This window comes from Pseudochaenichthys georgianus, chromosome 5 (genome assembly GCF_902827115.2).
Source record: "Pseudochaenichthys georgianus chromosome 5, fPseGeo1.2, whole genome shotgun sequence".
NCBI classification, from domain to species: domain Eukaryota; kingdom Metazoa; phylum Chordata; class Actinopteri; order Perciformes; family Channichthyidae; genus Pseudochaenichthys; species Pseudochaenichthys georgianus.
The window spans coordinates 7,263,328-7,290,286 of NC_047507.1; the positions used below are offsets into that span (position 1 = coordinate 7,263,328).

The 26,959-nt window shown below is 41.8% G+C and overlaps 2 protein-coding genes across 4 annotated transcripts in view; both read right to left on the reverse strand.

Moving 5' to 3' along the window:
• LOC117446864 (protein NDRG3-like) overlaps nucleotides 1–5,210 on the reverse strand; it is a 42,206-nt gene extending 36,996 nt beyond the window's left edge. Inside the window, 1 exon segment of the mRNA XM_034083341.2 lies at nucleotides 5,070–5,210. The gene's annotated coding sequence lies outside the window, so the exon portion shown is untranslated.
• Nucleotides 5,211–6,571: 1,361 nt separating this feature from the next.
• LOC117446863 (PHD finger protein 20-like) lies at nucleotides 6,572–21,762 on the reverse strand. Of its 3 annotated transcripts, none has more exons than XM_034083338.2 (17): nucleotides 21,618–21,762; nucleotides 19,569–19,675; nucleotides 18,419–18,590; nucleotides 18,010–18,094; nucleotides 17,276–17,352; nucleotides 16,285–16,837; nucleotides 16,118–16,168; nucleotides 15,561–15,824; nucleotides 14,794–14,982; nucleotides 14,582–14,671; nucleotides 13,217–13,372; nucleotides 12,033–12,214; nucleotides 11,846–11,945; nucleotides 9,963–10,158; nucleotides 9,393–9,819; nucleotides 8,912–9,092; nucleotides 6,572–7,858 (listed from the first exon to the last, which is right to left on the reverse strand). In XM_034083338.2, exons 1-17 carry the CDS (start codon nucleotides 21,741–21,743, stop codon nucleotides 7,716–7,718), a joined length of 3,099 nt encoding a protein of 1,032 aa, XP_033939229.1. In that variant the 5' UTR covers nucleotides 21,744–21,762; the 3' UTR covers nucleotides 6,572–7,715. The 3 variants fall into 3 exon arrangements, with proteins under 3 accessions (XP_033939229.1, XP_033939230.1, XP_033939231.1); XM_034083339.2 differs by lacking the exon at nucleotides 21,618–21,762 and adding an exon at nucleotides 20,534–21,098; XM_034083340.2 differs by lacking the exon at nucleotides 13,217–13,372 and having other exon boundaries at nucleotides 21,618–21,761.
• Nucleotides 21,763–26,959: the final 5,197 nt, after the last annotated feature.

Consider the following 26,959-nt stretch of genomic DNA (forward strand, 5'->3'; position numbering starts at 1 on the left):
TTTATGGCCCAATATCCAAATTACACTTCTCAGGGGGCTTTGCAGTGTTTACAGCATACAACACTCACCGTCCTTAAACACTAGCAGCACACAAGGGAAACTCCTCTATTAAAGGGGGAATGGAGGACACCTTGAGGAAGGATCCCTCTCACGGGACGGTCAGACTTGCGATAGATGTGTATATAAATAAATAAAATATTTAAAATTACACAATTAAAATGACGATATGGTAGTATAAAAAGGAGGATTTCAAAAATCTGGAGAGGGTAGGGCTGAACGATTTATCGATTTTAAATCGAAATCGCGATTTGAAATGATGCGATTATCAAATCGTAAAGCCTGCGATTTCTTTTAACTTTTTCTTTTTTGTGTGTCAGTCATCCACACCAATCAGAAGTGCTGTGCTCCACATGTACCAGCCATTGTTAACCAATCAGAAGTGGCCCATGATAGAAGGTGATAGACAGATTGATCCAATCACCTGCCAAGTGCTTTTGAAAGTGCCTGCCCTTTCCAAATGGCTTCCAATGGAGCTTCAGATGGTTTGGTGAAACAAACCGTCTGAGTCAGGTTAGTGACGCTCCATCACATGTTTCTATGACATCTGAAACTGAAGCTTGACTTTAAAGCAACCCAATGGAAGTTTCATGTAAGTTTAGTTCTTTCACTCGTAGCTCGGGCTGCGGGGTGCTAGAGACGGGAGCACGTTGATACGACCTTCCTAGCCGGAGTTATGGCCGCATTTTACAATAAACTTCCGTTGGGTCGCTTAAAAACAAATATCGCAAATCGAATCGCAATATTTATCAGAAAAATTGCAAATAGATTTTTCCACAAAATCGTGCAGCCCTAAGAGCGGGCAGAGTATCCAGAACAGCGGAGAACTGCTGGAGGCTCAGCATGATCTGTGGACTGAGGTCACACTGGCTGGAGGGCAGCTGTGCAGGCAGCAGCGAGACCATCTGTGTGTAGACCAGCAACAAGCGCGCACACACACACACACACACACACACACACACACACACACACACACACACACACACACACACACACACACACACACACACACACACACACACACACACAACCAGTTCAACAAGCTGGGTGGAAACTTAAAAAACGCATCAAAGAGTGCCCTCTTGCATGAGGCCTTTAAACCTAACATGTCTCAGGGAGTGAGTCAGTGCTGAGAGGCCTGTTGCCTCACAGGAACACAGCCTCCTCGGTTAATAGAGTCATCCATGTGGTCAGCTCGGCTGTCTCAATGACTGATCGCTGGTAACACAATCCCCCACAGAAACACAGAGGTGGCTCCCCCGGAAACTTCCCTTGCTCGTCGTGGAGGTCGGGGGTGTCCTTGGCAACCATGCCGCCACCCCCCCATGAGCTATCACAAGCACTGCTGGTGGTGCGCTGCTGAGATTGAATGACCTTTTTCACCATCATTTACATAAAGAGATTCTCTTCTCATCACCACAACAACCAACGAAACGTGAAATGCTTTACCAGCGTGCATATCTTCCACTGAGCACCCAGGATGCTTATTGACATTCAACACAGCAACAAGGCATCAAAGGACTCATTGTAAGGCATAGGCGATTATTTCTCTTCCTCATAAACACAGTAAAGAAAACCAACACGTACACATCTCGATGATTGCCGAGCTACACACACTCACCAGCGACATAACTAGGACTGAGTGTATCATCTGTCTGCTTCTAGTAGGAACAACCCAGAAACCAGTTTCCTGGACGTTCCCTAGACGCTGAACATGACCCTTTGAATAAAGCTGCTTGCTACGTGTTTGAGTTTATAGTCAGTCAATGAGTGACCGCTTATTTATTTGTATCCATGACAACCAGGGATTCTTTTCTCTCTCACACAAACAAACACACATTTTGATGCACTATGATATGTATAAATGCTTTACTAAGTGCAGAAAATAACCGTCCATGCATAAGTACTGAAGGATTTATGCTGCCATTTTGCTCGTACCAACGTGTGTACTCTATGTTGGCGAATGTGAGTCATTCTAAATTGACAGGCAAATGCCCGCTATTTGCATCAACATACTGCCACGCCCCCCCCCATTTATTTATGTAAGGAATCACGTTCGCCTAGCAGTATAATATGGAGAAAGCAGCAAGGCTGTTTTAAGAGAGAAGCATGGCGCCTAAAGCAGAAAAAACAAGAGAATTGTAGGATTGAAAATTGGCTACATGGGCCATTTAAGAAAGGAAACGTAAATAGACGGGAAATCAATGACAACCCCAAGAGAAACTAAATGAAAAGAGGAAACCAAACGTGGACGTTATATGTGCAGGTGTATAACCGGAGGTGGCACTGAAGGACAGTCCAGAGGTCCAACTTGGCTTGGGTCCAGCACGATCAACAAGTGACCACCTGTGCTCCGCCTCTGCTCATCACCACCTGCTGATTTCTGCTGATAAAGAAAATGGAAGCAGACAGAATCCTCCCTCCAGCATCCAGAGTGCGACCCGGCAGATAAGAGGGTCTGAAAAATCACTGCCTCGCATAAGCAACTGCTTCTGTTTTTATCATTCGTTTGCTTGCTATATTTAACCTCAATTCCTTTCCTGCTGTTAAGACTAATGGAGCAGGGATAGATTGGATAACTGCAGTTCATCTAGGGTCAGAGGAAATGTAAGAATCCAAACAGGACAAGAGGTCTGTATGCGGTGGGGCGGTGGTGGGGAAGTCGATAGGGACTTGGCTTGGGAACTGGAAGGTCACCAGTTCAAGTCCCCGAAAGACCAAGTGCTACCGAGGTGTCCCTGAGCAAGGCACCGTTCCCCACATTGCTCCCCGGGCGCCGTTCAAAATGGCAGCACACTGCTCCTAACACTAGGATGGGTCAAATGCAGAGAAATAATTTCCCCATGAGGGATTAATAAAAGTTCATCTTATGCCTCAGCGGTTTTTGTTCTGGAAGCTGTTGTGCAAATGCTTGTGTTTAGCCTGGTACAGTACAGCGGATTAAATTACAGATGCAGGTCAGTTACAAAAACACAACAGCAGCACCTTCTCATCATTGGAAAAAAATGTTTCCAATGACAGCGAGTCTCAGTGAATGTCCGTGTCTGTGGCGTAGGTTATTGTTGCCCTGCAGGGCTGGCAAACCATTACACAGTAGTGCTGAGCTTAGTGCACACAAGGCAGACTCACTGTCAGCACGGTGGCTTAATTACTGTCTCCATCTCTCCAGTGAGTGTTATTCTCTGACGTTCATCCCTGCAAGAAATCCTCCTGGACACAAGAGCACTTCTCACTTTCTTGATGTACTCTGTAATGCCTGTAATAAATTCTAGAGTAGTAATCCATGCAGTAAGGCGCCTTAATGGTGTCGTTTCTTAGTGGTGACATTACTTCACCTTATTCACAAGTTTAGTAATAAAGTGAATAAACCAAGATTTTCAGCAAACATTCAGAGGCGAGAGCAACCATGCGAACAGATTTCAACATCTCAAGCGCAATAGGTGGCTTAATTAACAACTTTTGACACTCCCATTAGTTAGACAGTAGGTTTTCAGTTTGTAATAATCAACCAGGAGCGATGTGGCAATAGAGCTCATACTGCTCTTTCTCCTGCTTTCAAAACAAAATACCTGTTTACAGATACACTTTTAAGCTTGTTAATAGCGTGTTCTTTGGGGTTTTTGAGTCTTTTACGGCAATGTTGTGTGTCAACAAACGCCTGGTGGTTGTTTGTTGTGTAAGCTGTGTTCAAACCTCACTGATCATGTGACACATTTGAGTGCATTATGGGAGATATGACATTGAATTTTACCCCACCACCATTAAACTATAACACTCAAATGTTATGTATTCAATAGCAGAATATAGTCTTCAATTTAGAGATTGTTTATCAAGGGTATTTAACACAAAGGTTATAATGACCTTGTTTTAAGTGGTATTTTAAATCTCCTCTAAATACAATTACTTTAATAACTCTAGGGTTCCTCAGTTTTCCTGGGAAATGTATGACATGTCCTTTTTTTAAATATCCAAAGATGACTGGAGGTGTTTGAAGGTAAGGAGGAACACCTGATGCCCACTCTCTTACACTTCCCACCTGTGTGACCTTGCATGGCCACCAGTGACATTGTCATCCATCACGTGGTGTCTGCATAGTGTAACACCTGCAGCCACATCATTGTGACTGACCTGACTGATAATGATGCATCTGCCCAGTCTAGACTCAGACCGTGATTGGAAAATAAATGTGCAGATAAAGAGTTAAACCAACAGTAAAGCACACATGAGAGACGGTCAAGCCACACGTTCAACGCTATAAGGCCTGTGTTTCAGTTCAAACTAGATCAAATCATATGCCATGTGTCAAAAAATAGTGGTATTAATGTAATAAAGCTAAAAGTTCAACTTCAATGTTCCTATTTTAAGAATAAGTTGATGTCCTACACCGGTACCACGAGTATAAAAAGGGTAAAAAGGTTTAATACATGTATTTTAGGTGTAAAGTATCTCTTTTTTCAAGTACATGAAGCAAGACGGCTGATTACCTAGGTGTTTTAGCTCGGTAATTAACCATGCAACGCATCGTGACAGGCCTCATTTCTATAAATATAGCTATAACCCGGGTTAATATTGAGCAGGTACACCGTGTAACCGAAAACAAACTACTACAATGTCGTAGTTGACTGACAAAATGAAGAAATGGTGTTACAATTCCGTTTATGTCGCATTACTGTTTGAGAGGAGCAGCGATGAACTCAATTCAGCTGCAGTTTTTCGAAATGAACCGCTTCGCTCGCGCTCATTCAAGTCCTAGCGTTAGTTCGCCCGGTGTTTCAAACGTTCGTTTTTAAAAAAAAAAATCATCATAACGGCTGACAACGTTCGTTTTATAAAAATAAAAATAACAGTTCTAACGTCTGCCGCCCACCATTCCTCTATAAAAACAGTCGATGTACGGACAGCAACGTGAACAGGTTGGGAAATCCAGCGAGCAGAGATAATCTCCTGTGGCATCGGTGCACATCTGTAATGGGAAGGGAAAATGGGGGAAATGCTATGGATGTATGACTTACCTCGTCGGTAAAAGAAGCGGTCCGGTTGGTTTCAGTTAATTCCTCTCCGCGTACGTTGTTTAATATCAACGGCAATATGTATATTTAGGTATATTCGGTAGACGTTGCTGCTGCCTGCCGCTTCTTCCTCGGTCTCTAGTATTTCGATGTGATTCTGGGGCGGAACTACACGCTGCGTCGCAGACAGCGGAGGAGCCAATCATGGAGGACGGGAGGAGGAGGTGCTCACCACAGAGAGGTGCAGCAGACAGGAGGTCTCACTCTGGAGCAGATCATGGAGCCCAGTCTCTGCCTCCAAGGTATGGGGAACAAATGTTCTAAAAACTGTCCTCACGATATTATTTTACAATTTGTTCTTAGTAGCCAAGCCCCTTTAACCTGTGCAATAATTCAGCATTCATATTTTTGTAATAGCAACACACCGCTGTAGATACTGTCATATAAATGTAATATACGATGTGCACACTTTTACTTGAATATACAAACAAATTGTATTCATTCATTTTATTTTTTTGGACATTTAACTTTAATAAACTGCACAAAAACGTTATAAATTGTTATTGCACATTTTTTTGATTTATATTTCTTGTAAACATTTATTTTATATTTTAATTTAATTTAATTAGGGCACCGACAGCAGGAGCAAAATAGCTCAAAGTTGATTTATTTTTGTCTTTTCAGACATTTTACTAAAACCTTTTGTTTATATAAATTATGTATATTGATATATTTTTCTTTTATTGCACATTATTAGTTAAACTTATTTTTTATATTAATAAATATTCTATTTTTGAATATATTTGTATTCTAAAATAGAGTAACTGTCCTCCAACCACATAATAAATAAGGTATTCTGACTGAAAAATCCTCAGTTAACTTTTTATAGTGTGTGATATCATTTTTTTAACTTATTTTGATATCAAGGGGTTTTGGTATAAATCCAACACCCTCAAAATCACAACATGTTGACTTCGCACTGTACAAGTTCATCGCAAGCTATTTTCCCTGACCCATCCATCACCACATGATGTGGGCTTACATTTTGGAGATTAAGCACTTACAATTCCCATCAAGTTTCTATTTTCAATCTGATTAGGTAACTGCACAAATCGGCTATGTAATAAAAACATATTTCATCAAAGGAAGCACAACATTTTAATGTTTGAGGTTTTTCCACCCCAGAAAACCCTGTTGACACACTTCTCCAAACTGCAGCTTCACAGAGCTGTTTTCGGGTGAAAAGCAGCTCTGTTGTAATGGTCGAATGCCTTGATCAGCAGGGTTTCCTCTAGTTCTGAAACACCTCAAGCACAGGCCTTCAAAGTAATGCTGCCCTCAATTTCAATCCGATTGTGTAAGAGCACAAATCAGCTACGAAGAAAACATGTTGCGTCAAACTGAATGACGCACCTTTGACTTCACTGGTGGTTATAATAGGATGGAAAAGGAACACTCCTCTTTAGCCAGAGAAACAATGAGAAACATAGTCAAGAATAATCCCATAGTGATTAATAACAATACTTTATTTATGTACCAGCAAATTGGTTTGCATTGTTTCCGACATGTCTAAGCCAGACACGCACAGTACAGTAGCATACAATATATGAATTCCGGAGAATGTTTTCAATAAAGAAGAGCACATATTTGAATAACATATTTACAAACAAGCCAAATACTGTAAATAAAAACAGATGAAAAAGAAAAGAAAGATACATGTACAGGTCTTCCAAATATTATTTGTCACTGAAAAAAAAGCACAAAATGCTAAATTAAGAAAAGACAAATCCACATTACAGTTTCAGTGAATCAAGGTGTTACAGCAAACACAACGCAAATAGCACATTTGAGTAAAGGATCATGACAAACATATAAAGATTATAACTGATAAACCGGGCACAATGATGAGAGGACTGTTAGAAAAAACCCATTACAGATTAAGACAGAACAGAAACCACACTTGCTATACGTCTCTAACACAGAAAATAAGATGCCTTTGATTCCAGACAAACATAACTTCACAGTGTAGATATAAATCAAACCCTTGAAACAGAATATTTGTAGAGGCTTCTTGTACAGTGTCCTTACACACTGGATGTCTTCAAGTTACTGTCCACCTTTAAAGCAAAATACTTTGAATGCCAGGTGACCGGAGCGGAGCTTTGGGACCTTGTTGATGCAAGAAAAATAATATCTGAAAACGTGTCCAAAAAACGATTGCAAGTTGGTTCAGGAACTCGATTGCACTTTTCAAAATAAATCTTCTGCATGTAAAGCGCTGTGTACTAAGAGACAGGGCAACCTTCAGCAGCAGCTCGGACAAAAGGCATTCATAAGGTTTAGAGCTGCATGGGAACCAAAGAAAAGAAATCTGGTCCTAAGGGTTTTTCTCCTGCGTTTACGAGGTTACTTTTGTGTTTAATCCTGATTTATGTTGCTGACAATCCACGTATGTTCATATACATATATGACACTGACTGGCTGCAGCATCAGATTCCACCACACAGATACCTTTTAAGAAGGAGAAACGGCAGCAGGCGTCAGGTCTTGCACTTGCATTAAGTTAATCGAAGTCTTTGCGACTGGTGAGCTTCCTCGGCTGCACCTGCTGCGGCGGGCCGTGTACGGGGCGGCTGTTCTCTGGCGCCCTCATGTGGAGCTGTACAGGGCGATCTGCTGCACCTTGCCCAGCTGAGTGAGCAGACGCTTCATGCGGTGCTTCAGCTGAGGCAGGCGGGCCAGAGGCTCAGGGGGCTCCAGCTCCCCGGTGTAGTCCAGCCAGCTCTCCAGTACTGAGGAGGAGAAAACACGGTTACACATCATGGGGCTGAGAGTTCTTTTAGTCTTAGTCCTTTGTCTAATGTCCCTGCTTGTTGAATTAAGTAGCTGTTTTTTTATTTATTTTCCTTCAAGTCAAAGCATTTAAGTCTTATCTTAGTCAAAGACGAACTCAACATGAACTATTTCATTCAAGTAAATAGAACCCCAACCAGCACAGAACACACAGGCCAACCCAGGTGTGATGCCATCCTTATAACCATTTGTGCGTGACAATCTCTGGGCTGATTTGCATAATTCTATGCACCATCAAATGCAAATGTGTTTTACATTAAGTGCTCAATACTGAGTAGCACTTAAATTCTTCATGGAGGCACTGTCCTTGACCCAGTTCACATTTTAAATCGGGAACCTTTTTAAATCATGGATTTTTAAGTTCAGAGGTCTAGTGTAGGAATAATAACTTTTCACTTGGCAGCCAGGTGCTACTGCCATTAGCTGAGGTAGGGAATGCATCAAAGTAAGACTTGGCAAATAAGGGATGGCTTTCTTATAAAAATGTATGTATGTCAGTATTATCAGTGTCACGTCTTCACATCTACATTATTAGCCATCAACTGCTAGCTTACGGTGAGTGACCTCACCTGGTCAGAAATTAAAAGCAGACCTATTGTGCATATATTCAGATTAATATTTGTATTTTGTGCCTCAGCTGTGACATGCTTTAATGTTCAAAAAGCTCTTTCTTTGTCTCATACTGCCTATGCCGCAGCACCTCTTTTCACCCTCCGTCTGAAACCAGAGCCCAGTCTGCTCTGATTGGTTAGCTGGCCGGCTCTGTGACAGAGAGAGTGTGGGAGAGAAACTACCTCTGGAGGCAAGCCCCATAAGCATCATAGGGACTCTTTAGAAACTGACATGGTTGGAAAGAAACGTTGTGTAACCGACATCAAACAGTTGGCTGCTAATCTAACAGACTGGTGGATCGCTGATATAAGCACAATTGCTAAATTATTTCTTCCCTTGTAAACAGACAGCGTTACTAAGCAGGCCAGCGCGGGTCTTACCGTCCAGCTCCCTCTCGATGAAGTCCATCCTGTGTGAGACCTCGTCCTGCACTGCGTCGATGTGGTCCAGCAGGTTGATCTGCCTCTGCTGGTGCTGCCTGCTGTTATCTGCAGCCTCGCCGGGGTCTCTGCCCGCCTCCTCCCTCGTCTCCGCCTGGGACCACGAGCCCCCCAGAGCAGCCTGGAGACGATCGGGAGAAATCATCAGGCAAGACACTCTCGCTGCCAGTTCAAAGCACTCTTTGAAGTTCTTCAATGTTATTTTATTGGAGATTTTACTTTCAATTTCATATAAAAGAGACTTTATTTCATTTATTTTTCTTTTCATTACACATTCTCACTTTACCCAATTTTCTCCGGCATAAATAAAGTATTCTGATCTTCTTATGTTTATATCCTTCATTTATTGCGGTGCGGTGCCCCCACAAATAGAATCAAATGCTGTGGGAAACACTGGCATCCCGGTGTATTGAGGGCTAACCTTGATGCTGGGGCCTGTGGATTTGGGCTTGTCTGTCTCCAGCAGGCTCCCGTAGCGCTGCTCCCGCTCCAGCAGCTCCTCGGTGCTCCTCATGCTGTCCTCCAGCTCTGAGCCCTGTCGGGTCTCCACCACCAGCCTCTGCTCCACCGCCGGGTAATACGCCCGCGGTTTCTGGTAGCAATGTTCACTGATAATGTACGAGTCCTGGAAGGAGGGGAATGGGAAGGAGGAGCCGGACGAGGAGGAGGTGGCGGCTGTAGCGGCCCGGCTCAGCTTCTCCAGAGCGTTGGACATTAAAATCTCCCCTCGGCTCATGTCCTCATCGGGAGTCGCGTTGCTGCTGCGGCACGAGTCCGAGGCGGTCCACGACCTCTCCAGATGTTTCCAGGGCTGCCGCCACAGCTGCAAGTCCGGGTGAGTATTGCTCCTGAAGGGCCAAGCAACAGATAAGACTAACATCACATACAATAAAATGGTAACATATTTTATTCAAACTGGATGATACGGAAAGCAACTTATTTGATTGACTTGGTAGATAAGAGTCTCTTCATAAAATCCCTCTGTACTCACTGCAGGACGTTCATCTTGATCTGCAGTCCGCTGAGGATCTCCACCACGTGGTGCACGTCCCCCAGCAGCTGGTGGGTGGTGGTGATCTTCTTGGCGTTTTGGTGCGAGTAGTTCTCTTCCAGGAAGGACAAGCCGTACATGTGACCGTTGATCAACCACTCACGGTCGTACCAGTAGCGCAGACTCTGTCTCTGACCTGGAAATGATTAACAAATTGCAATGAAATTAAATCAAATGCATCGACTTGTTCAGAAATGATAAAATATAAAACCATACTAGAGCTTTGTTACAATTCAGTGATGAATCAAGCAATACTTACTTGGGCAACTAACTTCTGTATCACAAGGTAAAAAGCATATTGTAATATTACCCTAAGATATATTTTTCCATAAAAAACATTCCTGCCCACTGATTATTGTACACACTGTAATTTGTGTTATTGTCCACTAGATGGCACATAATACTTTTTCCAATGAAGCAGGAAGTCTGCAGTGCTCTCTACCAGAATAGCAGTACTAAGCATAGATACATATAAACACTAGATGGCTCAAGGGGGAGTCGCCAGCGTAGCTCACCAGCGGCCATCTTGCCACAGTCAACAACTACTGCTACAGCTGTTGTAAGGTGAGTGATCTGCACAAAGATACTCTTAACTCGCTGAAATCTTGACTGATTTACAAACGGTTTGGTTTATTATAAACGTTATTAGCATGGCTATGATACAGGAGAACAAAACATGTTGAAAAAATAAGTTCATGATTATAATTATAAGTATGCAGTATCATAACTACATCTTTGTTTATAACAAACCAAACTGTTTGAAAATTGGTTGAAAATTGAGCAATCTACGGTTATTTCAATAGTGCACCATAGACATAATGTTATGAATGAGCTGCCTGTGGCAAGATGACCGCCATGTGGCAACGTCGGTCTCCATTGGCCAACAGCGCATGTGAGTCATCTCGTGTTTATATATATCTATGGTACAAAGCCCCCAGGAAGTGCGCAGGACTCTGAGGAAAATATTCGTTGTGGCCAAACGGCGGTACTACACTTCCGTAACAGTCGCTGGGCCCGGAAAGACTTTTCCCCATTGACTAACATTGGGAAAGAGACGTTTGTAAACCGTTGGATATTTTTTTTTAAACTAAATAAACTACCCAGTATGAACACTTGTATAGCCCTTATTAAAAACATTTGGTCCTCAAGTTGTAAAATGTGCTAATAACGTTATTCTGAGAGTTATTTTCATCGGCATTATGAACGCGGATCTAACTCACAGGACCGCGCAGCCCGGCACGTTCATGTGACGTGTTCAGTACTACATGAGTAGTACCTTTATCCATGGATGCACAATAAGAACTGATTATATGAATACTTTCGTGACGTTTCACTCTCTCAAAAGTTGGGCCATTTTGTCTTCATGCGCCAATGAGCAACTCTCATAGGAATGAACGAAGCCCCGCCTCCCACGCTGTATCCAGTTCTTATTATACATCCATGAGCAGAACAGATCATTTGATGTCAACAATTGTTTTAACCGACAGTGTGTACCGTACTTTTCGGACTATAAAGCGCACCTGCATATGAGCCGCAGCAGCTAAATTGTCCGTCTGTCTTGCTCTCGTTCTGTCTCTCGGTTCCACTTTTACTTTGGCGCGCTACCTGTCTCACTCTTTTCCCGCTGGAGCCCGCCGCTTAAAGGTGGCGGGCGCGGACCGGTCATAGAGGCCATAGTGTTAAAGGTAGTTAATTTTACCTGTAAAATCCATAGATCCATAGGTTCCCTAGTGGCCGTTAGCTGTACAAAAAAAATGGGGGAAAAAGTCGCGGCTTATAGTCCGAAAAGTACGGTAGTTTGTGGTGCTTGACGTTTCCCTCACCTGGTGGGTCTCTGCAGATGTAGCAGGTGTAGCGGTCGGGAACATTGTCTTCCAGCAGGCCCATGCAGGTGCCATGCTGCCAGCACAAACAGTCTTCACACTGAGGGAGGACAAGCGTGTTTAATGACTGCTGTCCTGATACACAAAAGGAACACAGTGCCAGCGGTGACGAAAAACCCCATCTCACCTGAATCATGAAGTCATTCTCCTCCTCGACCTCACAGATGCAGCGCACCAACTCCTGGTCGTTTGTGTCGACAGCACCCGAGTCCACACTCAGGGGAGGCGTGGTGACGTCTAAATCCCCCCCGAAGTCCTCGTCGCTCCACCCACAGCTGTCAGTGGACCAGTCGCTCATGCTATCATCATCTACAGTAACAGGGACATACATTATTGTTTTTTGGGAAAATCACAGATATTAACTTTCAGATTTAACTCATTAATATTCTTGAATCGATACAAAATGCTGCATGAAATGATTAACGAATATTTTTATGAATTACACGATGAAGCAAGCAAAAGCAGCAAAGTAAAAGCTCAGGGTTCAATCAACCAAGTGTTATATATGTTTTTATATCATCATTGACAACGGTTTAAAAAAGAGACGGTTCACCCCAAAATCTAAAATATATCGTTTTCCTCTTACCTGTGGTGGTATGGTTTAATCTCTGGATGTTTGATGAGTTGCCAAGTATTGTATATATCAAGCGGAAGAAACACGACCCGGTTCCACAAGTTAATGCACAGACCTCGTTCTGAGCTGTTTCATTTACAGCAACTATTTTCTTTCTACCCAAACACACAAGTGAAGTGTGCATCCACTCAAGGACGGCACCATTATTGCTTTTCCTCTCATGTCCTGGATGAAAGCTTCCTCTTTGGCATTGATACAGTTGGCAGTTTGGTAGAAAGAAAATGGTTCCTGAATTTTACTTTTAAGGTGTGTGTGTGTGTGTGTGTGTGTGTGTGTGTGTGTGTGTGTGTGTGTGTGTGTGTGTGTGTGTGTGTGTGTGTGTGTGTGTGTGTGTGTGTGTGTGTGTGTGTGTGTGTGTGTGTGTGTGTGTGTGTGTGTGTGTGTGTGTGTGTGTGTGTGTGTGTGTGTGTATCAACTTGAGTAACCAGGCTAAGATTTCTAAAAAGAGACATTTCTGCTTTTAAATGCATGTGTATTTTTTATTCTGGGGTGAATTGTCCCTTTGTCTTTCAGGTTTGGACATGAATAACAAATGAGACACAGGTTAAACTGGAACAGCATGATGGATTAAATCCAGAGGGAAGAGAAGAATGAAGAGGAGAGGAAGCCATGAACAGTCACACAGACTCACACAGACAAACACACACACACACACACACACACACAGAGGTACCCACCATCCACATGTATCTGCTGTGAGTAGCTGTATCCAGGCCTGCTGGGGTGGGCCTCAGGCTTGTGATTGTGTGAGGGGGGGAATTTGAGTGGCAAATTCAATTTGGACTGAAGACCCAAAACTGAGATGTCAATATTCTCCTCACTACCTGTGTAGTCTGTTAATACAGGGAGGGGGAGGGGGAGGCAGACGTAAAACAAAATGTCATGAAGGGAAAAAAAATGGTGGGACAACAAAACATGGACAAATAATAGACTCAAGAACTGACCGGGACGATCAACCTGATCAAATCCCGGGGCGCACCCACGACACATTTTTCAGCGGATGCACATTTTTTGCCGTGCCATTTTTTTAAGGAAAACAAATACTAAATGTATTTTCACAAATAATGAACTGTTTTTAAGGCCTACTTCATATCTTTGAATAAGAACAAAACCCTAAAAATACTTCTTACAAAATGTCTATCTCTACTCATTGAGAAATTTTAATTTCAAACATATAGTGTCTGCGTTTGATTCTTGTTGTCTGTCATAATCCATTGTTACCGGTCATTTTTGATGATAATAAATACATATTTAATAGAATCAAATTTCCGTTTAATTAGACAAGAGAAACGCAATTCAAAAGGTTAGAGGGTTGCCCGATGTTTAACCGATACATTGGTGCATCTCTACTTTTATGTGGAACACATGTGGAAGGAAGGGAAGCTACATGTGAGCATGCTGAACATACTGTACCTACATGATTTGTATATTGTACCAATTATTTATTTCACTTTTGTGCCAGGAAAACAAATACTAAATGTTTTGTTAAATAATATATAAATAATTAACTGTTTTTTAGGCCTACATAATATGAGTAGAAACCCTAAAAACACAAAATGTCTCTTCTGTACAATTACCTACTCATTGAGGCGATTTTAAAATTGGATTCTTGTTGGCTGTCGTTGTTACACAATTTAAAAGATTAGTGTTTGTGTGTTTGCCGATGACGATGTCTAACTGATACATTGGTGCATGCTATACATACTGTAGCTACATGTGAACGCTAACTAGGAACAGAGAGAGTTGTGATGGGGTTGTGTTGGTCAATATCAGGTCCACAGCACCAGCACTGATACCGTTCCTGTGGCAATGCAAGTGTGATGTCATAGGTAATGAGTTGGAGCGTTGTGATTGGCCTGATGGAGCGATGGAGACCAGCGACAGATGTAACACTTCTCCCACACACAGAGGCTCAGCCAACACCCAGAGCAGTGAATGAGTACTGTTTACACGGTGTCAGTGATGCACATGCAGAGCAGCAGATATATGAAGAGGCCTGATGCAAGGCAAGGACCCCCCCCCCCCCCCCCCCCTCTTCTTACCAGACTTGGCCTTCTTTTTCTTCTTCTTCTTCTTTAGTTTAATACGGAGGAAGTCCTTCTGTTTCTGTTTCAGTTTGTCTTTTACTGACCCTGGGGACCGTTAAGTGGCGAGAGTTAGTCAGGTTACTTTAATGATAGTAATAAGGGAAACAGGTTGGACTCTTTGTAAAATACACCATGCCGTAATTCTCCTTGTACTGCGTGGTACTGACCAATGTCAAAGCCGCTCTTGTCAGAGTCCAGCTGCTGGCATCCGTTCCTGTCGAGATGGTTCTCCTTGCTCTTCTCCCTCAGCAGCGCCCTCTGCTGGTGGATCTGGGTGCTGACGGCAGGCGGGGCCGATGTGCGCCTGCCTGCAGTCTTCACCTCACCACGGGCGACCGGGACAGGCCCAACAGGGTCTGAGGTAAACCAATGAAAGGCCAAACATTAGCTCAAAGCTGTGAGATATTCAAATGCGACATTAACAATGCAGCTTTGCTTTAGAAGTGTTTGACTAGGGCTGCACAATTAATGTTATGGAAATTGAAAAATGGACTAGTAGGATATTTAAATTGCAGGAAGCAATACATTTGTTAAAAGCTACATATGTTTTGAATTAGCAAGCCGCAGAGATATTCAGCCCAAAAAAATTAAAATCGTACTATAAATTAAAAAAAGAATTGAAATGATGCAGCACTGTTTGACTAAAAATAAGAGCATGTCATGATTAGGTATTCTGATTGTCTGGTTCAGGTTATTCATTTGTATATGTAGTTAGATTTGGTTTGCAGTTAAAAAACAAGAAATCCATTGTGACACAGATAAAACAGGCAAATTGTTCAAAAAGGACCCCATGCTGCGTCACATTTAAAAAAACATTCAGGTAAATAAATAACCGTGACACTGCTGCAACTTTGTAGAAAAAGCCGGTGATAATCAAAAGCTTTTTTTGCTTACACGTCATACAGGACAGAAGTGACACTAGAGAGGAACTCACGCTGAGAGGCAGAGATGGTGCGCCTCCTCTTGATGCCGTCCAGAGGAGCGGTCTGTTTCTCCGAGGCTCTGGTCTGGATGCTCCTGGTGGGGCTGCTCTCGCCCTCCAGAGGCTGCTCCTCTCCGTGGTAATATTTCATGTGGTAGTGCAGCAGCTTGGCCTTGCGGAATGACTTCGTGCAGCCGGGAGCGCCGCACTTAAACGGGTTGTGGTCCAGGTTGATGGACAGGACCGGAGGAGGTTGGTTTTTGATGACGCGGTACACTGAAACAAGGAGCGAGGAACAGTCAGTGACACGTAAAGAAAGTGTGGAGGAAATTCTTAAGAGAAACTGATAAATGATTCAAGTATTTAATAAAGTAATAAAGAAAGTCAAGTGAAATCAATCCCAAATGTAGGAACAGCGTTACTTTAACCTCAAGAGGATAGAGAAGACTACAAATACAATTTAACAGTGTAAAAGGCAATCAGAGTGTAAGACTATGTTTTAAATGATTATATGATCATTTGACACCACAGAAAGCACTTCCAAGAAAATGTGTTTTGAATGTACTCACATGGTTCTCTGCTGAATCTGTTGGGGTTGTGGAAACCCTGCTTCCTCACCGCTATCAGAGGCAAAACAAATATGTAGTCTCTTGAAAATATATCCCAACGTGATATTTACTGCACTCGTTTTCACAATCCTGCAGAATGAAGGACATTTGACTTCATTAACACTTACGTTTCACAGGCACGGGAGGTGGTACATCCGCTGCGGGCTCGGAGCCTTCTGATTGGACGCTGGGCTTCAGCTCCACACCTCCTTTTGATTCTGTGGTTGTCATAGAGACAGGCACCTGCTCCATCTGTGCTGTGGGTGACTCCTCCGCGTATGGCTTGGGCGACTCTGTATATGGCTTTGTTTCCATCTCTTCCTGCTTCACCTCTCCATTCAGGAGACACTTCTCTTTGCTCTGCTCATCGGCTTTTTCCTCCTTCACCCCGTTGGTGAGTCCCGCCCCCTTCCCTAAATCCCTGGGCGTGTTCAGGTCGGTCACTTCCTCTTCCTGTTTGATGGCCGGCGTAGGGTTTAGCTCGCCGTTTGTTTTCTTGTTCTTCTCGTTGACCATCCCCTGTTCTCGTTCATCTTGCTCACTGTTGCTGTCCTCCTCCCGGTCGGACGTGCTGCGTCTGGCTCGCTTGTTCTTGGGGCCTCCGTTCTCCTGAGGCCTCCTGCGGTTTGGGGCCCGCCTCACCATGGTTCTCTCAGAGGAACGAGACTTACCTCCACCTCTCTATTTATCAGCAGGACAAAGATAGCTTTAGTATACTTAATCACAATTAATTAATAATGAGGACATTCGGGCTGCTCCATTATGGCAAAAATCATAATCTCGATTATTTTGGTCAATAATTGATATCACGATTATTAAAAACGATTATCCATTTACTTTGAAAACATCCATTTATTAAATAAAAAAAATGTGAACAGTATGTTTTTAACAGTTGATTCCCTGAACTTTAAGTACATTCAAATGAAAATTAAAAAATAAAAATAAAGAAGAAAAATAATAATCATTTTTTTCAAAAATCGTTTTATTTCTATTACGTTGTTTTCGTAATCGCTGCAAGCCAAAATTGTAATTGCGATTAAAATACGATTAATTGAGCAGCCCTAGTGGACATAGAATAGAAGATTAAATGGTTATGGATGTTTGAATGACTAAATGTACCTCTTTAATAAACGGCTTCACGTGTATCTCCTTCACTGTCTGGATAACGCCATCGTAGAACTTCACAGTGTAAGATGCTGAAGAAGATAAAGGAGAGCATGTTTGAAACGAGCATGATGCTAATCGGGTAGCCCATTACAGACTACTTTTTATTCTACACTTGAATTGTTAATTCTCTTGTTTAAGCGAGATATTCCCTTATTTAGGGTTTTGTTATTGTGCATCACAGTTCTTTGTTTGTATTTGCTGTGCCAGTCAGAGAAGCCATTAGGTTATAATTGAATGCAATTTTACACCACAGCTACCTTTTAAAAGTGGACATTACGCTCATTTTCAGGTTCATATTTGTGTTGTACTGGGACATGTCTCCATGCTTTAATGTTCAAAAAGGTCTTTATTTTCTCATACTGCCTGTGCTGCAGCACCTCTTTTCACCCTCTGTCTGAAACCAGAGCCCAGTCTGCTCTGATGTGTTAGCTGGCTGGCTCTGTTCTGATTGGTCGACTGCTTAGACATGTCCCGCCCCTTACAATAGATATAACAGACAACAGGAAAGGGAAAACCCCTACAAATATAGAAGGGCCTCTTTAAAAACAGAAGTGAAACGTTAACATTTCAGTTTTCATATTGCACAATCTTGACAAAGTCTTTACAGTCATTCATTAAAAATGCTAAAAGATGTATACATTACAAATATATTCTGTTCCAAATTTGCTCAGCACTTTGATACCCACCATCTTTATTGACCGATAGGACCTTGGCGGGGTAGAAACGGCAGTCGGACCAGCTGGCTAGGACCTTGTCGTTCACATGAAAGCCCTGCAGGGAGGACAGAGAGGATGGATCTGGGACATACTGTAGGCATGCTGTCAAAACTTCAAAAGGACATGCTTCTTTTAGCTTACAAAGCTGTCATTGTTGTCCCATTGTTATTAAAAAAACACAGTGCTCAAATGTGGCCCAACCCCAAATGTAAAAGATACCCATTTGGATTAAACAAAAATAAACCAAATGGAAAAACCCCTCCATGCAGAATGATGGAATAAAAGCTAGAAGAACCAGATAACCTATAAGTGGCAGATCTTCTCATTTCTCGATGCAAGACAGGTAAAAAAGCCGGTATAAAGAGCGGTGTTAGCTTACAGGGACAGGAGCGTCGTCCTGCAGGCCCTGCCGCCTCAGCGTCACTCTCTCCACGGGTCTCAGGTAGGGACTGGTCCAGTCAAACCACTCGTCGTAACGGTGGCTCCACTGGCGGTAATGGACCAGAATTTTTTCTTCTTCAAAGTCAACCTTCTCTATATTGGCAGCATACCTACACGAGAGAAATAATTCAATAATGAGTGACAGGGAGTGGTTTTAAACTTTTAATGAATTATTCTTTATTCAAAACAAATAATGAGGTGGCTAGTCAGTGAATAATGATGCGTAACTTAAGAGGATGCTTTATTGGGGGTAATGTTGGGCATTGACACGCTACTATGGTCTAAAAAAAAATATTTGAATACAAAAATAGTACAACACCAAAGTTACAACCTCCAGTAACTTATTAAGATCTGGTCAAAGTTACAAAGTCATTACCTCTGATTATAATATGATTAAAACACAGGGCTCTTACAGCTAAAAGGAAATGTTGATTTGATGCCAGTCTGATCAACTAAAACTGAAGAGAAACATCAATTATCAAGTCAAATGTAAACACTTCCTGCGCAAAATGCATCATATAAAGTCGATAGCCAATTTGTATTGAATGTACACTTCCCCTGGTCGTCGATAACCAGCAGAGTGGATTTGCTCTGAGTATCTCTGCCATAAACCAAATAAGTGTTGTTGATTTCGCAACCCAGTGTGAATGTGAGAGGCAGCCATTTTTTAAGAGGAATACAAATCAATGATAGGAATTATTTTTAAATGTTCATGTCAGAAACAATGACAACATTTCAGAAAATGCTCATTTCTTAGCATTTTTAAGATCCGATTCAAGACATTTAGATACCAGACATGGCCTTATTTTTTTTAGATACATTCATTAAATGTCTTTTCTGTATTTTAGGGCCCCCTAAAACAGTCTAGAGATAATCGTACCGTCCTTCATTATCAATCCATATTAACGGCTGTTTTCCAAGAGGCTTTATTTGATCTTTTAATGTTTGACCAATGACCAACAGAATAGCTAAGCCAGGCCCAGAAATGATACTAAGACACTGAGTATGTCAGAGAGAAAGAGAGAGGGAGTGAAGGAAGGAAGTGAATATTTACAGGGATGGGAGGAATGAGTGAGGCCATGACTCACCAGTTTTTGAGGCTGTCTCTGGCCTCGAGCTGAGCTCCCACCTCAAAAGATATCCCTCTTCTGTTAGGGGGCGTCTTACTCATACTGCCCACATCAAGGCTCCCTTCCTGTACACACACACACACATACACACATTAACCTAACACACCAATCAAAAATACACCCATGTGGGTACACTACTGAGACACATTGTTCCTAGCCAAGAACACAATACACCGGACTAGCAAGGACTTTTACAGACTATCTTGCAGTCAGCCTTGGTTTTCTAAGGTCATCACTAACAATTATTTACCAGAAGGCTTTAGCAAATCACAGCTTTGCACTCCAGACTATATCATTTGGTGTTAAAAAGGCAATTGCGGCACTCTCACAGCAGAACAATAATGCAGTCAAAGCTGGGAAAAGATATTACCGGTGTAATAATACAGATTACACATGTTGTGATTCCAGTGTAAAGCAAGGGGAATCTGACATTGTACGGTGAGCCATGTACCTCAAATGATGATGAAATGTGCAACCAATACCAGATGTTCAGTGATCAGCAGGGTTGTCTATACTCACACAGGTACAAATGATGATCTTCAGCAAAAGGAGCAGCATTAAAGCAATCAATATGTTATTGAACTCCCTCTCAAGGAGGAAGAACAAGAAGGAACAAGATCTACGATGACATGTTCATAGCTTTCCCTTCCTACTCAATCTGTAGAGTAAACAGGCAACAATGCACCAAAAATACTCGACTAATGTACATTATCATAGTCTTAAATGGGGTATTTGTCCATGCAGTCTCATCAAATCCAGACCCATAGCCTGCTGCAGCCCCTCGGTGGAGGAGGATAATTTTTGCATAGAAAATGTCAATTCCCTCCCTACAACAGGGCGTCCTTTGTCAGGCATGCAGAGGACAGATCGGCGACTATCGTTACAAAGCCAAACGATTTACATTAAACACAATAACGTCTTACTTTCGTCCAGGCTACAGCCCTCTCGGTTCCCCATAGCGGAGGCAGTCCAGGCTGCGAGTGCGACGCACAAACCGGATATCTTCACACTACTCAGCCCACGTGTTTTCTGGTCAACCGATGTTCCCGTACGGACACAATGGAGAAGACAATGGAGAAGAGCCTTGGTGGCTAATCGCCTGCAGATACGGACACCCAGCACGGTATCAACGAGCAAACCATATCCCAGTCAGTAATATGCAAAGTGTAGGATGAAAGGTGTGCATTTTATGGCCTGCACAAAGAGCCAGACAGACGACAGCGACACAGGCGGGACACACACCGAGAGTTGGTGATGCCCGAGTCAGGAAACGGGTGATTAACACCAATTTAAAGTGTTACATAAAGCATAGTTTTGGCTATTTAAGCGTACATTGAGAATGTAATAGGATAAAGGGAGAAAAGAGCGTCCCACACCCTTTTATTTTTTTACATCTCTCAACCATAGACTGTTTCGAAATGGTCTTATTGTTATTTTAGCAGAAAATACGAGGACGTGTTGTTTGTAGCTCAGAGATATTTTACCGTTGTCCACTTTGACACTTTATTGTCCAGTATTTTATAACCAGTGGGCGAAGCGAGAGAGAAAACGTCACCTACGCAAGAGGTTTTCGTGAAAACGATTGGTCTAAAGGCTCTCAAGTGGGCGGGATACTCGCATCTGATTGGCCAAGCAGCCGTCACTCACAGATCTGTTCTGGGCCTCGCGCGCTAGGCCTTTACTTTGTCATACTTTTGGTGCTGGGAACGAGCGGCGTGGAAAAGGAAAGCATGAAACTTCCACAACTAGAGAACAACGTAGCCATGTAAAGGCACCCAATGAAAATGCATATGCCGAACAAGAGCCACATCAATAATGACACGAACAGAACAACGAATTGTGCTAAAATACACGTTTTAAAACCTACTTCGTCACGTTTGTTTTGAACTCAAAAAGCCGACATGCGGCACCATCCGCCGCTGACGCATCCAGCAAACCCTCCTCACTATCGAGGTTATAAACTATTATAATCTCTGAGACGAGGGAGAGACACACTGGGTTTCCTACCTGTTCTCCAGTCACTCTTTGTCCGGTTGGGGGAAAAATATGCACCGTAATCCCTGAAGGAGTGCAGGTACCGCTGCCTCCGCCTGTCTGCTCCAGATCACGCAGTTGAATTTCTCCCAGTTGCATTCACCGCGGGCAGTGTGGCGCTGCACTGCGCATGCGCCTACTGAGACCCAGTCCCCAAGTGTTTCAATAACATCATTCATCAGCTAACATTGAGTCGCACATAATATGTAATGATGATGTTCATAAACATGTCAAAAGCACTTTTATTTGGACCTAAATGTACGAATAACATGGTGTGGTACCGACCAATATGTCACTGTTTCAAATAAACAAGGCCATTAGTATAGCTTGCTACTTCATATGAATACACTATGATCCAGTAAGTCATGGAAGGACTTAATGTTTATGTATGCTCATAAACATGTCAACAATTGTTAATAAAAACACTTAAATGCACTTTTAAAGGGACCTACCTACAGAACCAACAAACTTTTAGGACATAGCATTACTAATATTATCAGCGCTTACAAATAAACAAATGGGGCCATTATTATACCTAGCTACTTTTCATAAATGAATACACTTTGATCCAGTAAATCAGGAAGGACCTGAGCATGCCATTGTTCACACAATAGACCTGTTTTTTTTTATAGGAGTTTATTTAGGGTGAACAAGCTATATAATACTCACTACATTGGTGGGTGGGCTTTAGTGTGTCCGCCTTTTTAGGATGGCATGCCCTTGAAGGTAGGGTAGGTAAATTTGGAGAAACCACCTCGAGTGCGCTAGAAAAATCTGCCACTTCCTAACACAGCCCCTCCTCCAACACACACGAACGCGCGCATGACCAATGAGGGCACGAGATAAGTGTGTGCACAGATGGAAGGCAGGCAGGCCATACAGTTATTTTAGCCGGTCCGGTTAAAATGATTGGTGTGCTTTTTACAGTACTACGGCTCCACAGATGACATTTTTTTATGGATTTTTTGTCAAAGCACTTAAAGGGGACCTATCATGCTAAATGCACTCGTGTACGTCTTTTATACATGAATATATATGTGTCCCCGGCCGGTGTGTCATGGAACTCACCAAGTGTCAGAAAATACAACGCTGGCCCCGTCTCAGGTCGACTATTTTCATTTCCTCGCTCCTCGGTCCTCGGTCTCACCGGAAGTTGATTTGTCTGCGCCATCTTGAGTACCGTCCATAGACTGGTACCGTCCCATAGCTCTTATTTCTGCCGGAGGACCGAGGATCGAGGAGCGAGGAGCGATAACCGAGGAACCACCAGACCATCCTCCGATGAAATCCTCGGACACTCGCCCCGCCCCCTTACTGTGTATCGCTCACTGATTGGACGATGCAGTGCATGCACTGATCTGATGCTTCTTGACATGAGAGCCGTTTCCCAGCGGAGTGAAGAAAACACATGAACCTCACGGGACTCACTCCTCAGTTCATACTGTGTTTTGCTTCAATTCATGTATCATTTAGTTACAAATATGTGATATATCTGAACAACAAAGTGGTCAAAAATCATTTTATTCATTTATTAGAAACATTTTCATGATCACTTTTTTCGTTTTACATTTTCATTTATTGTCATTTCCATTCAGTCAGTCATTAAGTGCTATTACAATGTTAATGTGCTACATATCCACACAAACAAACAAAGTGTGCAATCCAATGAATGTTAATCTAACTGGGTTTTGATAGATAATATATCTCTTTTTCTTCTCTCAATTATTTTATTAGTAGTTTAAAAATCAGCTCCTGGGCCATTCTACAGAAAAGGTGGAAGTGCTGTCACTTACTTTTGCAGACACCAAAATACATGACGTTGACCTAATACTCACATTCATTATATATGTTGAATAAATAGAGATTGTCTTTGTAATAGCCTACAAAATAAATAAAAAATGATTTTATACGTAAATTGCAATTTATTTAAAATGCCAAGTTCAAGGAACTGCCTTGTCACTTTGAACATACATGGAAGTGGAGCCTATAGTTTTCATTTAGAAGATTTTTTTTTCAATAAATAAATCTAATTTATATTTACATAACATTACAAGCATTAAATATAACACTGAAATGGTAAAAAAAACGCTAATTATTATTAATAATATCAAATAAATGTCAGTCACCCAAAATTACGTCATTGGTGTTACTGCTACACAAAACGCTTTTATTTTGAAATAATGTACTGTCTCTGAAGTGCCTTCTGTAACAAGAGATCATTTGAGGCAGTGCAGTGGACAAAGACATAAGGAAAGGCAGATACTTCTTACTTTGTTTGTTAAAGGTGTCATTTTATCTTCAAATTGTACATGCGTCTTTCAAGTCTGTCATTAGTGTTACTCATTGCATAGCCCTAGGGGTGAACATTTGAATGGGAACATGTATTGTATTGAAGAGTTAAACGATTTTGATATTGACTGAAGCCATATTTGGTCTGACACATTGCAGCCATTTTGTTAAAATGGTAGTGTTTTCTCCAAATTGTCACTGGTATTAGCGTCACTGGTGTTACTCTTCTTCCTGGTAACACGTAACACCAGTGACATTCCTATACAAATAAGCTTTGTATAAAGTATAACAATAATAAAAAAAATAAAAAAACTTTAAGCTCTACTTGTTGGGGATTCATCAAGTTAAGAGTTAGTTATTGCTATTTAACAGGTTTTAGATGTTTTTAGAAGGAATATATTTCAGCAGATTTGTATCACCCAGATTCCACCTTTTCTGTAGAACCCTATCTCCACGGTTGCCATGGTTGCCCTTCTGTTTATTCTCCGCTGTGGCTCTTTTTCTCCCTCCCCGAGGCAAGCGTTTGCGCCTCCTGCTTTAAAACAAATAAATAATGACTCTATATAATCATACGTAAGGGATAATGTGCAGCGACGCGGTCATTATGGGGAAAAGAACACCGACAGGCTGATCAGGAGCCCGACGTGAAGCGGGGGGATCTAGATCGGCATGAAGGTGTTATTTTCCCCATAATTAATGACCAAGTCGCTGCACATTATCCCGCTTGTTACATGGCCACATTCTCAACAAAGTAACGATATGACTCCCAATATTAATTGAAATGCTTTTATGGATTTAGAAAATGATTTTATTGATTTAAAAAATAGTTGTATTGATTTAAATTGACATGCATCCGCCAAGAAAAATATTCCGTTGTTACTGTTTGAACTAACGTAGCAAAGGCAGGAACTGCTTCGATAGCGTTTTTGAGGAGCTTTTTGATTACAGATTTGAAAAAATCGTTGCTTGCTTTAAAAGTAGCACAATTCATGATGTCAAACCTTGGAAAGTATCTAGATATCCCTGCCCTAATGCCAAAGTAACTGGCAACTGAATATGTGTCGCCGTTTGATGTCTATGTCTGGACCGCTGCGTAAAAAGGAGGGTTTCTGCCCCATTACTTCTCTTCTTACTTCTATAAGAATAAAACACGGAGGACGGAGATCTCTTTTTCTCCCCCTCTTCTGACAGCCCAGCAGCTGATCTCAAAGCAGCTCCCCTCTCCTGCAGGGGGGCGTGCTCAGCTGCAGCTCACAGAATCAGCCCCCTGCAACAACAGTGCGAGCAAATAGAGCAAAATGAGGCATGGCTAAAATGCAGGATCTGTTTGGTATTTTGAAAAAAAAACTATATTTATATACTTTATAGGTATGGCCCTACAATATATTGTTCAAATATAGCATGATAGGTGTCCTTTAAGATATTCATTGCTATCGGGATGTTAAGAGCATTCTATGGAATATAACAACAAGTGTATCTCGAGCCGGTTTCCCAAACTTACCTACCCACCTTTGATCTATCTACCTATTTAGATTTTACTGCTTGTATACACATGTTTTTATGGATATTTCTACTCTGTTTTAATAAACTAGTGAGGAAATGTTTTGTGTCACTTAAGAAAGGCTCATAATATATAACCAAAGCACTGTGAAAACATCATATACACACAATAAAGGTGTCCAAGTAAGGCTGATGTTGTTGCTGTTACAGTGATTTGAAAATAAAAGCTGCTATGTTCATGACGTCTGTCACTGAATGTGCTTTTTGAAAGAGGCTGCCATTTGTTTATTTTGTTTTTTACTCAATTTGTTCCACAATAGAGGTCCTTTTACTCTGCTGTCATGGTTACCCCTCTTCACCGGGGGCAGACAGGTACATCATGGTGTCAGGAGCAGTGACCAGTGATGTGCATAAAAGGGCAAACAGTTGAATATGTACAGATTGGAGGAGTCAGGGTCATGCTGTGTGACAGGATGGGGAGTGTGTGTTTGCTGAACCCTCTCACCCTTACAGTCACTAACAGATACTAGGAATAACACTTTCATAACTCTGGACAAATAGACCTAAAAGCTGTCTAGATGTGTGTTTCCATAGCTGACACGATACCATACGGCCCTACTGAACAGATCAGCCAAATAGACCCTTATTTCCTCTGTGATTGAGTAACACAGTTAACCATTTTGAAAGCGTTTCTGAGAAATGCAAAGATTAACTTTCTCCTTTTCAAGGGATACTTAGTCAGCACTGCTAAAAACAAACAATAACATTGTTATATTTAAAATACAGACCAGGCAGAACCGATACAAATCATTTTCTTTTTCAATTAACCCATTAGAAAATTCTATACTTATACATTTTTCTGAGGCATTAATTGGATAAATAATTGAGATGTTATATTTAAAGGCATCTTTTGTTGATTATATGCATGATTTCATGTTTTTGGTTCAATTTAAATCCTTAAATTACCACCCCTGAAGAACGATTGTCGTGCGTTTTTCAATTCCAAATTATAAAGGCCAAGTCTCTCTTTATAGATTTCAAAGTGAACCTGGAGATTTGTTTTTCGCCACCTGCGTTCAGCTTTTCGACATTCTCTTTTTTCTGTTTTCACGGTCATGGCCTTTCTCCACGGAGATATTTTCTTCCCAGTCACTTCCTTTAGCTTAGTTGGAGCAATGGCATCTATAACATTTTTAATTTTTGAATTAAAATGATCTATTAGCTCATTTACTGAGATGTTAGCAGGGGCAAGTGTGGAAGAAACATTCTGAGTAAACATTTCCCTAGTATTTTCAGTTAAATATCGCTTTGTGGTTACCTCTTTTTGAAAAAAATTGTGTGAACAGAAATAGAGCTCTCAAAGAAAACACAGGAATAATCAGAGAGTGCAACATCAGTCACCACAACCTTAGAGATATTCAGACCCTTTGAGATAATTAAAGTCCAGAGTGTGCCCCTTATTGTGCGTGGGCTCCGTCACATGCTGAGTCAGTCCATAGCTATCAAGAACACAAAACAGTTCTTTA

Excerpts from the sequence above, each read along its gene's own strand:
- LOC117446863 (XM_034083338.2), bottom strand. The coding sequence starts at position 21,743 with ATGCAACTGGGAGAAATTCAACTGCGTGATCTGGAGCAGACAGGCGGA. Across the intron at positions 15,825-16,117 it reads CAGATTCAGCAGAGAACCAT|TGTACCGCGTCATCAAAAAC; the intron begins GTGAGTACATTC and ends TCCTTGTTTCAG. Across the intron at positions 14,983-15,560 it reads CACCATCTCTGCCTCTCAGC|ACCCTGTTGGGCCTGTCCCG; the intron begins GTGAGTTCCTCT and ends GGTTTACCTCAG.